Genomic DNA, 14,859 nt, shown 5'->3' with positions numbered 1-14,859 from the left:
TGCTCCTCGTTTATTAGCCAACACGTCTATGACAGCAGCGCCTTGCTAGCATGTCATGGGAGGGTGTGGGGGGGTGGGGGGGTGAATTGACGCAAGGCTACGTCCTAAAATGTCTATCCCCCCTCACCCTTAATGTGTATTTATGTGTTCGTTTAAAGGTGCTGGGGAGTCCGGAAAGAGCACCATCGTGAAACAGATGAAGATTCTCCACGTCAACGGCTTCAATGCAGAGTAAGTGTTCAATAGCTAAACATGGATGTATGGATGGATTGATAGATGGATGGATGAATGGACGGATGGATGTGGCTCATTTTCATGACCCATCATCACCCACCAGCCCGAGGAGGCCACACCATGCGAAGCGCCAACCCAGCGGTTCTTCCTTCCCCAGGCACTGCAGCGCCTGTTGGGCAGTTACATCCCATCTATCCTCTGTTCTCTCTCTCTCTCTCTCTTGCTCTCTCTCGCTCTCTGTGCATTTCTCTTGCCTCTCGCACCACGCATGGCGCCATGCATATGCGAGGATTGGCACGACCATGTCACGCACATGTCAAATTCACTGCTTCCTATTCCACGGGTTAGGGGGGGGTGACGAGTTGCTATCGATGCTGGTGTGGGGGGGGGTACCTATTGATGATTTGTTTTTGCTGCGAGGGCCCAACGCGCGCCATCATCGATCAGGCCAGCACTCGGTTTGCAATTGCAAAACAGCAATCGTATCTCGAAACAATCCCAGTTTGTTTGTCCCGGGCAATTGAAACAGACACAATTGATGTCATAAACAATTTTAAATATAGTACAGGTCACATTGTATTCCATATTTCTACAGTAAGCTATTTCTGTTCAATTTATTGTCTAATTAGTTTTTGTAGATGGAGGACATGAATACTTAAGGTCATTTTTTGCTAGTTGTTTTTTTTTTAATATATCATTTTACTGATACCGCTAACCTTAAAACTGTGCAATTGCTATTTGTCCCAGACGTTTAATGGCATCATAAATAATGATTTAAAATCATATTTATGCAATGTAGCTTTTTTTTTTTAGTAGTTGGTATCTGATATAATTTTACTCCTACCGCCAACCTGAAAATAATGTGCAAGAGACATCACTTGATGGCTTCCCACGTGCTTTTGTCATAAACAAGTCTACATGTCACATTCTTTAGTCATATTTCCACAATAAGCTGGTTTTTTTTTCTCGTTCCATTGTTTTGTCATCTAAGAAAGATGTAATATGCAGATAACTTAAAAAATAGCAATCTGACGTTTATAGGAGCAGATTTAAGGTGGTTATTTTTAAAGCTACTTAAATTGGATTCGTTAGAGATAGATAGATACTTTCAAGATAAGGATACGTTCTGTTCAAAGATACTTAAATTTGGTTTTTAATAGTCTGCCTGGTAGATGAGTTGAGTGTCCGCTTGGTTTTTCACTGAGTGGAGCTGCCGACCGGCCTTTGCATCCAAACTGGTCCTCTCCTGGCATTTGAGGGTGGCTTCTAGGAACCAGGAAGTAGCCTGCTAACTCACACAGGCAGATGTCCGCAGAGTTCTGAGCGAACCTCAGTGTCAAACCCGTCATGGGACGGATGCCAGGTATCAACAAAAACAGAGGCAAATTATAACGGAGGCAAAGGCTCCTCCAGTTGCCATCATTTGTCCTCCACCTTGACAACGCACCTGGTTCATCTGGCTCCCTTAACCAGTTCACTCTCCTTCTCTTTCCATGTAGGGAAAAGAAACAGAAAATCCAGGACATCCGGAAAAACGTCAAGGATGCCATAGTGGTGAGTTGGCCCGCAGTATTTTTTTGTCTTGAGCTCGAGCAAAATTTCTGTTCCCCGTTGGCAGATTCTAAGCAATTCTTCAAAATTGCAGCCATGTGCTTGCTTGCAGCTATTTCTTACCCAAGTGTGCAACTGTCAATGTGGAGTAAGAATTTTGGACTGGGCAACAAACGTCTTTCGATTGTACTGCAAAGTCGTATCAGTAAAGTTGCTTGAACCAGTTGGTAAAACTAAGTTCTAAAAGCTGCCAACTGCGAGTTATTACAAACGCTAAATGTTTTTGTCATATGTCAGCGGATTTATTAATCAGTATATAAACTGATTGACTCTGTGATTTCAAAATCTAAATTAGTATACATGCAAAAGTTTAGAAACACTTTCTGAATCAGTGTTGTTGGGGTTTTTTTTTTCATTTAAAAATGTCATCAATTGGAGATGAATAGTTGAGTAATCGACATTATGAAGAGGTCTTGATGGAATTATTTAGGAAACCAAACTGTGATCAAAACAAAATGTTTTATAACTGTAGTTTACATTCTTCAGATAGCAGCTTTGCACATCTTGGTATCCCCTTCTGTCCATTTTAATGATGTGCATGATGCTGAATGACTTTCAATTCACAGCCGGGCATTATCAAAATTTAATGGCTTGAATTTCTTGACCTCTTTAATGTGTTTAAGACCAGAAGAATTGGAAGGTGTTTCCAAACTTTTTGACCGGTACTAATCGACGTACTAAAACATGTTTACATAACAGTACCACTGCAAATAGAAAAAAACTGTCATGAACAATTCAACGCATCAAAACACAACTCAAACAACGGTCGCTCCACGACACATTTCGTACATTAAACGTTCAAAATGACAATTAATATGGGATGAAACATATTGTCATAGGTTAGGTACATCAGATAGATATAATCGCAACAGCGCCAATGGCTTTCTTTGTCGCTACAATTTTGAACAATCGTGTATCACACCAGCTAATTCCTCTTTCTATGCTAATTTTTTATTTTTTTCCCTTCTCTCCCAATCTCTGTACAGACGATAGTGTCGGCGATGAGCACTTTAATACCCCCTGTCCCGCTAGCCAACCCAGAGGACCAATTCAGGATCGAATACATCAAGAGCATAGCACCTCTCTCTGACTTTGACTACTCACAGGTAGGATGCTCCTCGTTCTTCCTCGCTCGCTCACACAGGTTGAAGTTTTACGTTCATCGTTGTGTGAGCAAGGTCACTTATGTGAAAGCCCCTGACCCCCCCTAACCCAGCCCCTCCTTTTGATGCCGGAGATGCACTGAGCTTGAGAAAAAGACCGCTGGGGGTTCGAATGTTTCCCCCTCTTGTTGTCGTCGTTGCAGAATGGTGGGCTAAAGAAACTCACACTTGTTGTATTTGATGGAATTCTTGAGTCGCAACACTTTGACTGCTGTCCACTGCTCTCATTCACTTTTAGTTTTACCCACATTTTGCTTAACAGATTGCGTCCCTCAACGTACGCCGCAACGATATTCATTCTACTTCAAGCCATGCAGCAAAGGCCTAATAGTACGAGTAGACCTGTCACAATAAATTTCCTTTCAGGATCTATCAGGGTATACGATAGCGTTGTTCTTTTATGCCATTCACATCGTATCAGATCATAAGAATTGAACAACATTCTTTAGAACAGTAACTCACTTTATTTTGGAGAATAATGAACATTGGCATTTAAATGGAGAACAATAAAGAAAATTATAAATAAAATACACTTCTGAATTGACAAAAGGTCCGTATAACTTCGTGAATGAAATGCATTGCAGCACACATTCTGTATTTTTTTTAAATGATGTCAATTTGCCGTCCGCTGGCCAGCTTTCAAGTAGTGAAAATCCCTATATAATTGATACCCATTGAAATGCTTTTGATGGGGGTTAAGATCATATGTTTTTGAAATTTATCATCTGATTAATCTGTATTTTTTCTTCTTCTTGACCTTATGATTGAAAGTATTATATCATGAATATACGGACGGACGGGGCTGTGGCCCGTCAGGCAGTTAGTTCATTAGTTTGTTTGGAGGTAATGATTGCAGGGGAATTTATTTGTGTCGATGAACAGTCCAAAATAACGAGCGAGTCCGTTTGTAGCGTCGTCCTCCGTGAACCAGGAAGTAGCTTCCTAGCAAATAAACAGGTGGATCTTACTGTTGCTATAGTTAGTTTTATTTTATAGACTCCCACTTCCAAAATATTATTAACCCATCTCACCAGTATGTTTGTATGTTTCTCCTTCACGCTGGCTTACCCGCATTTTGCGACAGAAAGCCAAACACCAGCAGCAGAATGTAAAGGCGGCTACCACCATGTTGCCGCTGGCCGCACTCTCAACCTTTGCCTCGTCAGACCATAAAACTTTCCCCCGCGAGCAATTTCCTTTGTTTCACGAGGTCGACTGCAAACTTGAGCGCTTTTCCTTTGACTACTTGAGCACAGTACTAAATACATATATTTTTTTTCTTTCCAGACAAGGTCTATATGTCTTTATTGCCTGAAGTACATATGAAAAGAAAAAAACAACAACAATGGTTTTATTGTACGTAAGAATAATAATGCGCATTTCAATTCGTCTGAATGACTTCCACTCTCGAGTAGGTTGTTAGCTTCATTTCATGACAAGCAAAATTAATACTTCTTTTTGGGGGAAATAACCAGAATGTTGACTTTTATGCGCTCTCCGATACAAATGCAAACAAACACTAGCGCCACTGCTACGCTAGCCTCGTGTTTCCATTTACTGACAGTGGCGCATCTCGGAAAGCCTTTCGGCCATTAAACCCGACGTCAATATTCAGCGAAGGCCCACTCGGGGCTGTGCAGCGAGTCAAAAAAAAAAAAAAAAAAACGGGTTCGCGTTTGTCTTGTGTTTGTGTGCCCCACAGCTAGAGTTACAGTGTCGTGTGGCAGGTGAGCTTCAACTTCACACAAACCACGCCCACTGCTCTACTTTGTGTGTGGGTGCACTTACTCATAGCGCCAGTAGTGCTCATTTTTACACCGCACGTGTCAAGTGACACAATTCCAACGTGGCCCATTTTGATACGCATTAGGGCGAGTGTAAGCCAAATAAAATCAAAAGAATTAGATTTCCTCCAATCCACTTTTAATGCAGGCATACTCCTAACTTGCGCGTGACAGCGTCTCCATGATGAAGCCATATTTATGAGTTGTTCTTGTTCATTCTTTATGGAACGATGTACAAAAGGTTCTCGCCGAGATCACAGTGCCATGAAAGAAACCATAAATGTGAAGGACTTTGAGCAGACTCAATTCGGTTTCAATTTGAGCAAACTCGCACCATTTTTCCACTTTGAACAGGAAATTGGAAACTTAGCTTCTCTGATAATAATCATATTTCTCTATAGGAATGCAATATCACAAATGAATCAAGAAAAATGATTATTTTTTCAAAATTCATGGATGCTAGTAATTAAAACAGCAAGTACAGATAAAGCTGGCAGTTTTTTTAAACCAAATGTTGACAACTTTTTGGAAAGGAATGTTTTGATAATTAAAAAAAAAAACTACACTCTTAAGATTCTCTTGGCACCGATTGAAATCAAACAAATCTTTCACGGAAATGCAGAGTTCATATCCCGGGGGGCGGAGCTAAACAGCGAGGGCTACTACATGCGACTTAGCAACTTTGCTATATATAGTGACTTCTCTGACCCCACTAGCAATTTTTTTTCCACCTCACAATAGCAACTAGAAGCTATCTAGCGGTATTTGCTCGTGTCATTGGTGACTACTGGAAACTCTGAGCTGGTGTTATGACGCTAACATGAAGCCATCACTGGCTAATTCACCTGCAGTGAAGGCAGCTTCAACACCAAGCTGCAGCTTTGCCAATCATTTCAGAGAAGACCCAGCTATTTGTATATTTTATACAAGCCATTGAAGAGTCCATAAGTCCAAAAGTAGTTCAAAAAAATGGATGGATGGATTTTTGCCCTTGTTTTGATCACCCTGACTTGCATTTTGATTGGAGCAAACCGTTTCCTCGCACACAAGCCCATCACGATCTGTCGCCAAGGCTTAATGCTCATCTCAGGAAAGGGTTAAAAAAAAAAAAAAGTGTTGAAGCAAATTCCCTCCTGGTCTTTTATCAGTTGCTCTGTAGGGCACTGTAGCACACACTGCATTTATTCAAAGGCCCAGTGTCACACGCCTCTGTGGAAAAAGAGCCCTGAGGAGCACATGCAGGCTCCAACTGCCAACAATGCCCCCTTCCCCGTCCCAACCCCCTTCCACCGTCAGCGCCCTTGCACCCTGTACCCCGGCACAAGCGCTTGGTAGGGCGGCCCGTCCTTGGACTTTGAGCCCCTCCTTCGTTGAGAGATTTGGCAAGAAGCGCCCGACGGAGAATGTAATCAGTAAATCTTATTCAGAGCAGCTGAAAAGAAAGTAAACACGGTGCCGTTGCCTTTGTGCGGCTGAACGCTGTGACCGTGCTGGTTAAAAAAAAAAAAAAAAAAGACTAGCAAGTTGATCCTGTTCATGAGCGACTGCCCCCACGAAGTGAAGCTAGCATGCTAGCAATGACGTTCACATAGCTGCAGTAAGATAATTCGATGATTTGTTTGTTTTAAAGTGCCACTTTTGAACTTTTACGCTGTATCCGTCCAGTTTCATTCCACCGCTTTTCCTCATTGAGGTCACCAGCCATTATTTCCATGACAAATGAGCACAAGTCACATTCACACCTAAGGACAGGTAGAGTCTTTAATCACACCCAACATGCATGTTTTTAAAACGTGGGGGGGGGGAAGCAGATGAAACCCAAGTAAGCGCGGGGGAAGACATGCATAGTCCACACAAGAAGGCCTGAGACCGAAATGTCGACCCTCAATCTAGAAGGCAAACGTGCAAACCACCTGTGCCACTTTCACACCGCATTTCCGATAAAGTTCTGCACCAGAAGTGTCATGGTGGATCAGCCGTCGCAGCTTCCCCTAATAAGAAAACTGGGCAATGTGCCACATTGGTCATTTTTTTTGTTTCCCGCACTTTTTAGCAGATAAAGGTAGCTAAAAAAAAACTGTTTACAATTGACCTGTGAATATTTTCTGGGCACAAGTTATTTCCAAGCTGCCTGCCATTTGCAAAAATGCACTCTACCTCCACCTACTGGACCGGAGGGAAATAGAAACAGATGATCTTTTCGAACCAGGCTTTTTTGTTCATTGCCTTGGCAGAGCTCTGCTTTCTGAAAGGACTGTAGTGAACAGTTATTGGTTGTCTTCCTCGCTGAACTCAATCACCGGATCTGCCGAGAGGATGTCTCCCAGACCATGTGATCATTTATCAGCCTCCGGTTGGGAGCTACTTTGAGCCTCTTTTGCACAGTGCGAGCGCAGAGGCTTCAAGAAGCGCACATGGTCATGTGGTGGTTTTGGGCGATGGGGAGAGGGAGGAGCCCGCAGCAGTGCGAAGGAGGACAATCGTCTTGTGCAAAAGCAAACACACAAGCTGAGAGTCCTGGGAAATGTCTCAAAGTCATTGATAAGAGGGGAGCGTCTTTCATAATGCTCCTCGTTGCAGGATGCTGACTGAAAGACGACAACGTTGTTTACTGCATCATCTCAACAATAGGAAGGATCTCTATGTGTGGGCCTTTTGTTTTTTTTTTGTTTTTTTTAAAGAGACTCTTTTTGCACCGCATTCCCAATAAATTGATGTATCGTTGGGGTTTTTGTCGACAGTCCGACAGAAAGTGTGCGTTGACGTAATTTCTTCTATTTAGATTTTTAGAAATTTAAATTGAATCGTCACAAACAAAAATGCACTTTCCCTCATTCGCTTAAACACCTTGTGTACACGTTTTGGCAACTACATGATGTCGCTATGTGAGTAAGTAGCCGATAGCTAATGAATGTAGCCTCTCTCGATGTAGCTTCTTGCAGTGATATTGTCATCCCCGTCATGCCTCACTGACCATTTCTTCCTTTCCCTCCCCACCTCAGGAGTTCTTTGACCACGCAAAGAAGCTGTGGGACGATGAAGGGGTAAAGGCGTGCTTCGAGAGGTCCAACGAGTACCAGCTGATCGACTGCGCACAATAGTAAGTGTGACACTTGTTTCTATGTAGGTTATGCAATTTGCAATGTGCTTTTTTTAGGGGGGGGGGTGTAGACATTGTCGTCTGTCTACGTGGGTGGCGAAAAAGCCCCGCGTCGTGCGCCGTTGTCGTATCACGTATGAATATGACAGCCGTGTGTTTGTTCTCGGTGTGGCAAGACAAGCGGCGGTCGAGCGTTTGTCCTTTGGAAAATGCTGTGTGTGTGTGTGTGTGTGTGTGTGTGTGTGTGTGTGTGTGTGTGTGTGTGTGTGTGTGTGTGTGTGACATTTGCAAAATCTGAGATGGCCTACATCATTTGAAGACCCCCCCCCCCCCTTACCCCATTTACTGTAAATACACTCACCTCACAAGTTACACCTGCAGAAACTAATGCACAAGAATATATTGGTTTTAAAGTGTCAATAACAATTGAGAACTTATCAAATTGACATTTCCCCCCCCCCCCCACACAGTAAATTTATTTTTCTTTGCCATATTTTTTTTTTTTTTCAAATGTAAAATGAAAATGCCATCTTGCAGTCAGCCAGTTTGTCATATACAAAGCACAGTAAAAAAAAAAAAAGAGAGAGAGAGAGAACAAATAACTCAAAATACAGCTCAGATGATCAAAAACTTACGGGAATTCACAGGGAGCAGCCCTGTTATCACATGTCAGAGACAACAAGCCTAAGGTTCCAGAAGTATCTTGTACAAGAGATAAAGAGTATCCAGGTCCAAGATAGTTCAAGTGTGATTCTGTGAAATTGGTCTACTTTGCAAAGTCAAATAGTCCAAAGGAATCAACTCCATTATTACCTTAAGCTAATCATAAACAGAAGGGCTTTTTATCAAACAGCAACTATTTTAATAATTGCCTAATCGTTTAGACTAGAGCCATTGTTTAACTTCAAATTGTCCCTGGAGTAATTTCAGCTTGTCAACAGTCATCATTTTCTGATTTCTGTAATCCTTCACAAAAAGCATTGATCATAGTGACAGCCTGAGCTGGTTCTAACATTCAGGCCATCTTACATAGTGACCCTGTGGTGACCTATTTAGGACAAGCTCCAAGTTGCAACTACATGCCATTCAATATCTGTACAGTCCCAGTAAGTCATTTTCACATGTTCGATTTACAGTCCAAGTGGGGCAGTGACCCACAAATTCCACCTGATGGAGAAAATGTGGAAATGGACGCTTTGTAAACAAACGGGCTTGAGTGGAACAATGTTAGTTCTTTACTCAGTTAGCAGTGATGAGAAAACGTCTCCCGAAATGTCGTTTCGAAGCTTCAAATGGTCTCGAGCAACAGCGTCGCTTTGACTTTGTCGTGGTCGATGACTTGTACAGTGTAATGTTCAAATCCATTGAACAAATATCTCCAATGAATTGCTACATCCCAATGGGACAAAGGCATATATGGGTCACAATGGCTTTTGTAGAACCCAGCACCTGTTGTACAACTCCTGACGCTCTTTGGAAATCCTGATAAGTGTGTGGCAAGACCAGTGCTGATGTTTGGGAGAGCGTGCAAAAAAAGTTTTCTTATTGTCGTCTGGATTGACTTGTAGGCGAGTGAGCATGAAAATATGTACCCGAGCAATTGTTTTCCCTCCCCATCCCAAAGGTTGGCCGCCTTTATCTTGTAGAGTTCAGTCAAAGGCACACATAATCAGTGACTTGGTTTTAGTGGATTTACAATGCAGGTCCAAGTGTCCAATCTGGGTTTAACTCAATAAAACATCCTACTTTTCACCTGTGTTCACAATGATTGTGAGCAAACTACCCTAATATATTTACTACATCTTAAACAGTTATGTCCAGTTCTTTCACCCGCCATTGATTAAAATGAATGAAAATCCAGCCTAAGCTTTTCTTCTTCTTCTCCTCCGTCTCCCCAAACACATCGGACGGACTCCTCGAACATAAATTTGACTGTGCGGGTCGAGTCCTACGCCCGAGAGGAGAAAAGGGGGCGGTCAGGTGACACTCACATGGCCTCTCCAAGCTCCGCCTTACAGAACACGCTTCCTCTTTTTTTTTTCCTGTGCTCTTTGCCTGGCTATGTGCTCATAAGCCATAATCAATGTCACTTTCCTGGGAAAAAGTTGAAAGTTCTACAGAATATTACTAAATACAATTTCATCCGGAGCTTCAAATCAGACGGATTATTCTTTTTTAAAGTGGGAGCTATGTGACTGCCCTAGTCAAATAAATTGGAACCCCCCCCCCATCCATTATCTGTACCGCTTGAAAAGGTGCTCAACAAATAAGTGACTTATTTGGAAACTATAGGAAAAGAATGGCTCAATAATCCTCGACATTAGTTAGTTTGTGACTTTGACCCTCCTAGCTTAGCTTTGGTATAGGCATGCAGCTCAGAGGCTTTGTGTTGTCTACCTATTCATGTCTGGGGTAATGATGTAATGGGTGGTAATGATGTACAGTAAATCCCCCCTTCATCCATAAATCTCTCCATCACTATCTATAAATCTCTACGTATCTCTCTATCTCCGTTCCCCCTCCGTATCTTTCTCTGATTTCTTTCTCTCTTGCGCTCTTTCTAAAAGCCCCCATTTTCATTACATGTAGCATAACTTTATCTTTGTTCGGCCTGTGTATGTATATAAAAAGATAAGATTTGATCTTAAAAGGTGCATGAATGAGATTTGACTTTGGATGTTTACAATCACAACTGTGATCAACAGACGACCGCAACACTGTTGCTAAATGCTTGTACAAATAGTTTTTTTCTGAAAACCTAATTATCGCAGTAAAACAAACTCAAAAAAATTCTCAGAATTCCCACATGCAAATTTTTTTTTTTTCCAGAAGGCCTTACACACATTCTGGACAGGAAATAAACCCGAGCCAAAGAGCGCGTTCCCAATCGACGCTTTTGGAATCAATCGATCCATCCCGCGCGCTGCGCATTTCTATGTTTTACCAGCACAGATATGTGTCTGCCAGTTGATTGATCACGGGCTATTTTTAGACATTGCAAAACTGGTTCCATTGCAGAGAGCTTTGGATTCATCAAAGTGTTTGGGACATTGTGATCAAAATGAATATTACCACTGGAATGACACAATGGAGTTCCAGACTTAAAGTCTGTTTCTAAAAAATACTATATTTTGGACTACCATAAAAAAAAATAAAAAAAGTCTGATACAGATCGCATATCAGGAAAAAAATAAAAATGAAAAAATCCAATCCGGGTCGCATTTGCCTGTCGTGCGGACCCAGACTAGTGATGTTGATTTGTTTTCTTCTCATTTTATTCTTTCTATTAAGTGTGATTTGAAAGTTTTTTTCTTGTGACGATTGGAGAATCCAGGAGAGACAGACTTATCTGCAGCAGTGTCACACACAGCAAGTGTGGCCGTGTTCTGGTTGTCTTGGGCCAGGCTGTGGCTGGTTCTCTTCGTGCTGGTCACGGGACCCCGCCACCAGCCCCTGGGTGTGGGGAAGGCGGCGGGGGGGGGCACTGACAGTCATCTGGGGCAGTAAAATGCTAAGAATGGCCACCATTGTCAGCCAGGCCCCAGCCCCTTGAGGGCCCAGCGAAACAGAGCTTTGCAAACAGTCGCTTTGCTCAATAAGGAGCCTCTTCTCTTCACGGAAGAGCCCGGGAGAGTGATGTATTTATATATGCCCCCCCCCCCCCACACACAGGATAATTCAAGTTGCTTTAGTTTAATGCTTTTTACAAGATTTTTTGGATGATGACTTTGCTTGTAGCAGGGGTTGGCATTTTGGATTATCAAAATGAAAAGGAAATTCCTGTAAAATAATATTTTTCAAATCCCCCAGATTCCCCCTCCTTCTTTTTCATGGAAACCATTTTTTTATTTATTTTTTATCAGCATTTTATGAACACGTGCGAGGATGCCCCCCCCCCCTCATGCGCTGGCCTTCAATAGCCATCAATCAAACTGTTGAGAGCACAAACTGTGGTCCCAGCTTCTTCTCCTAAACTCTCAATAAAAAAAAAAAATATCCCCACGGCAAAAACGTTTCTATTCTATTTCGGTCTCATCGGCAACTTGAAAATTGTCAATTGCAGCAAAATGTTTTGATTAGTTGCACTTTAGCGCTTGCACCGGACATATGGCACTTTGTCTCATTCTTCAAAAGCTCCGCCTCTTCTACGCTCCCATTGGCTCACACCCTCTTCACTCAGATAGTAGATAGAAAGATAATGAGTCATAAATGTGCCGACGTCACACATCCTAAAAAGTAAATTGTTTTTCAAAGCTCTCTAATAATCACGATTATTTCCAAATGTCCTTTGCCGGAATCAGATGACACTGTCGTCAGCTGACTGATGTTGTATCAAAGGCGCATTATTTTGTGTGTGTTAAGACCAAGTCAACAACGTGATCTGCTTGAAGCTCCCATCTTCACAAACCGCTGTCCTCAAGGTTGTTACCACTCCCTGTGGGACCCCCCCACCGCCCTCCACTCATTTTGATTCGACTGATTCCAGAAGAAATATTTAGAAGAAATTACATACGAGTTATCGAACCAAACATTGGGAAATAATATAGATTTGACATATTGTTTTGAATTTATTTGAATCAGGATTGTTACATCTTTGACAAATTAACAATTTGTTTGTAAAAGGCCACAGAAAGCTTCAGAATATTTGAGTTCAAATTGAACTTGCGCGAAGACTGAAACGGTTCCCCGTGTCATGTCGCCCACCACACTTTATGGTTGCGTCTCTTTTCAAGTGTGGAAGGCCTAAAGCCGCCCCGGGTAGCACCATGCAACATGTCACAAGATTTGCTGCTTTGTGTATCTCACGGGTTGTCATGGCGATGCACCCGCCTTGACTTGCTTTGTCACTTTTACGTGACTTGTTATTCATCCCATGCTAGTTTTAGTCGTCATCATTGTACACAGGGAGTATCAGAGGAAAAAAACCTAACTTTTTTTTTTTGGGGGGGGGGAATAATACAAGACAATCCTCCCATAAATACGAGAACAGGAATAGGACTATTAGGAAAAACGTACTATATTAGATATCCACCACACATACATACAAAAGATTAGAAAGAAAACTGCTAGCCTAATGTCATAGTACAACAATATATAAAAAAAAAAAAGTGTGATACAAAAAATACAACATTTTAAAAATATATAAATAATACAAAAGAACTGGCTAAATATGAGCAAAACATGCAAAAAAACACGTTAGACACCCCCCCATACACAGAGATTAGAAAATAAATAGACAAACATTAGGAAGAAAATGAAGGAATATTACACATAATCCACACGTTTAAAAATGGGAAACTAATGACCCTAAATTGCTATTAAAAATATAAATGAAATACACAAATAGAAACAAGCAAAAAACAAATATGTATAGAATGTTGACTTTCTCACTTTTCCTGTGACATAAACATGACCTCTTTCATCCCTTGCCAGTTTCATCCATCTCATCTTGTACTCCAACTGTAGTGGCAGTGGGGAAAACGTTTACATTAAAGCCAACGAGAGAGGCGCTATAAATAGATCTTTATTTTTGGGTTAAAATGTGCTTCCATTTTAAAGGACAGAGAAGAGGGAGGGAGGGAGGCATGTGAATGGCGGGTATTGGTGGTCTGTGTGCACACACACACACACACACACACACACACACACACACACACACACACACACACACACACAAGACACAGTGCTGATGACCGGGAATGTTACGGCACAGACTGCTGGAGGACATCAGCAGTGGTGGTGCTCAAAGAGATTGTGGAATGGTCGTCCATCGAACACCCCCCCCCCCCCCCCCCCCTCCCCTTTAGAGCTTATGTAAACTAGCAGTGGAGCCAGGGCAAGCGAAGGCTATTTTTAGCAGCAGCAGCACTGCAGAGCAGAAACTGGCAGCGGGGTCACGTGTGCGCAGCCGAATCAAAGGGAGTATCCCGGCAATGCGCTGTAAACAAAGGGAAGGTCAATAGCAGAAGGTGAGACGCAAAACGCTTCTGTGTGAATTTCATGTGGGAGTATACCCCCCCCCCACCCGACCTGCTCTACTCTATTCTATAATAGTCAACACATTGCAAGAGCAGAAATATCATCATACAGGTGTTGCAAAATATGACCCCAAAAAATGAACAAGGCCTAATAGAGAACCTTTGAAATAATCATCAAAAAATGGCTAAAATATGATGGACGAATATGCCGAAATGGTTTTATTCAATTTGAGTCCAATTCCTTAAGACTTTTTCCATCGTCTTTGGTTGTTTTTGTTTTTTTTTTCCCCTAGAGATGATTGTTTTCTAACTGTCCAGGGTGCACCTTTGGGGGGATCGGAATTAGGACCGTTTGTTGAACCGATTAGACTAACTGTACTGAAATGGCACAAACCCGAACAATGGATACATTTTCAGTCGCTAATCAGTATCTTCCTGCTAGTTGCCAAACCCTAACCCTGAAAAAGGCGACCGCCCTTTGATATGTTGTGCTAGCTGTTAGCATCATCCAGCCGGCCACACCCTGCCGCGTTAAAAAAAAAAAGAAAGAAGAAGAGTTCCCACTTTCCGCTCAGCCTCCCTTAGTCAACTCAACTTTAACCTCCAGAGGAATGTGGTCCAAGGAGGTCACAACGGGCTATTTATGGAAAGCTTTTATATCTTTTCAGTCTCTGGGGTTGTTTGCATAGACGGCTTGAGCAAAGCATGCGTAGGGTGGGGACTACTAACCTATGTGAACACTTAACTTTTAGTTATATATTAACACACGTCATGTTGGATTGCACTGAAGTTTCCTGCTTTCTATTTGGTGGCGATAAATTGAATGGCACCAGCAGTATATCAGGTTATACCGGTTTAAAGTCCCATTGTAGGTAGCTTTTAAAAAAAAAATAAAAAAATGTGATGGAGATACGTGCAATTTTCAATACCTGTTTGAAGGGGCCAAAAAAAAAAAAAATCACATTTCGAAAGTCATTCAAAGACAAGTC

The 14,859-nt window shown here is 42.0% G+C and overlaps 1 protein-coding gene across 2 annotated transcripts in view; it reads left to right on the top strand.

Moving 5' to 3' along the window:
- The window catches only part of LOC147046014 (guanine nucleotide-binding protein G(olf) subunit alpha), a 28,563-nt gene that overhangs the window by 6,090 nt on the left and 7,614 nt on the right, over nt 1-14,859 (top strand). For both annotated transcript variants that reach the window (XM_085929668.1, XM_085929669.1), the window contains exons 2-5: nt 159-231; nt 1,734-1,788; nt 2,832-2,951; nt 7,795-7,892. In XM_085929668.1, the coding sequence (XP_085785794.1) occupies nt 159-231; nt 1,734-1,788; nt 2,832-2,951; nt 7,795-7,892 (346 nt within the window). The remainder of the gene's footprint in view (nt 1-158; nt 232-1,733; nt 1,789-2,831; nt 2,952-7,794; nt 7,893-14,859) is intronic.

Source organism: Syngnathus leptorhynchus, chromosome 14 (genome assembly GCF_054491065.1).
Source record: "Syngnathus leptorhynchus isolate UIUO chromosome 14, UIUO_Slep, whole genome shotgun sequence".
Classification (NCBI taxonomy): Eukaryota; Metazoa; Chordata; class Actinopteri; order Syngnathiformes; family Syngnathidae; genus Syngnathus; species Syngnathus leptorhynchus.
This window is presented reverse-complemented; position numbering and strand designations above follow the sequence as displayed.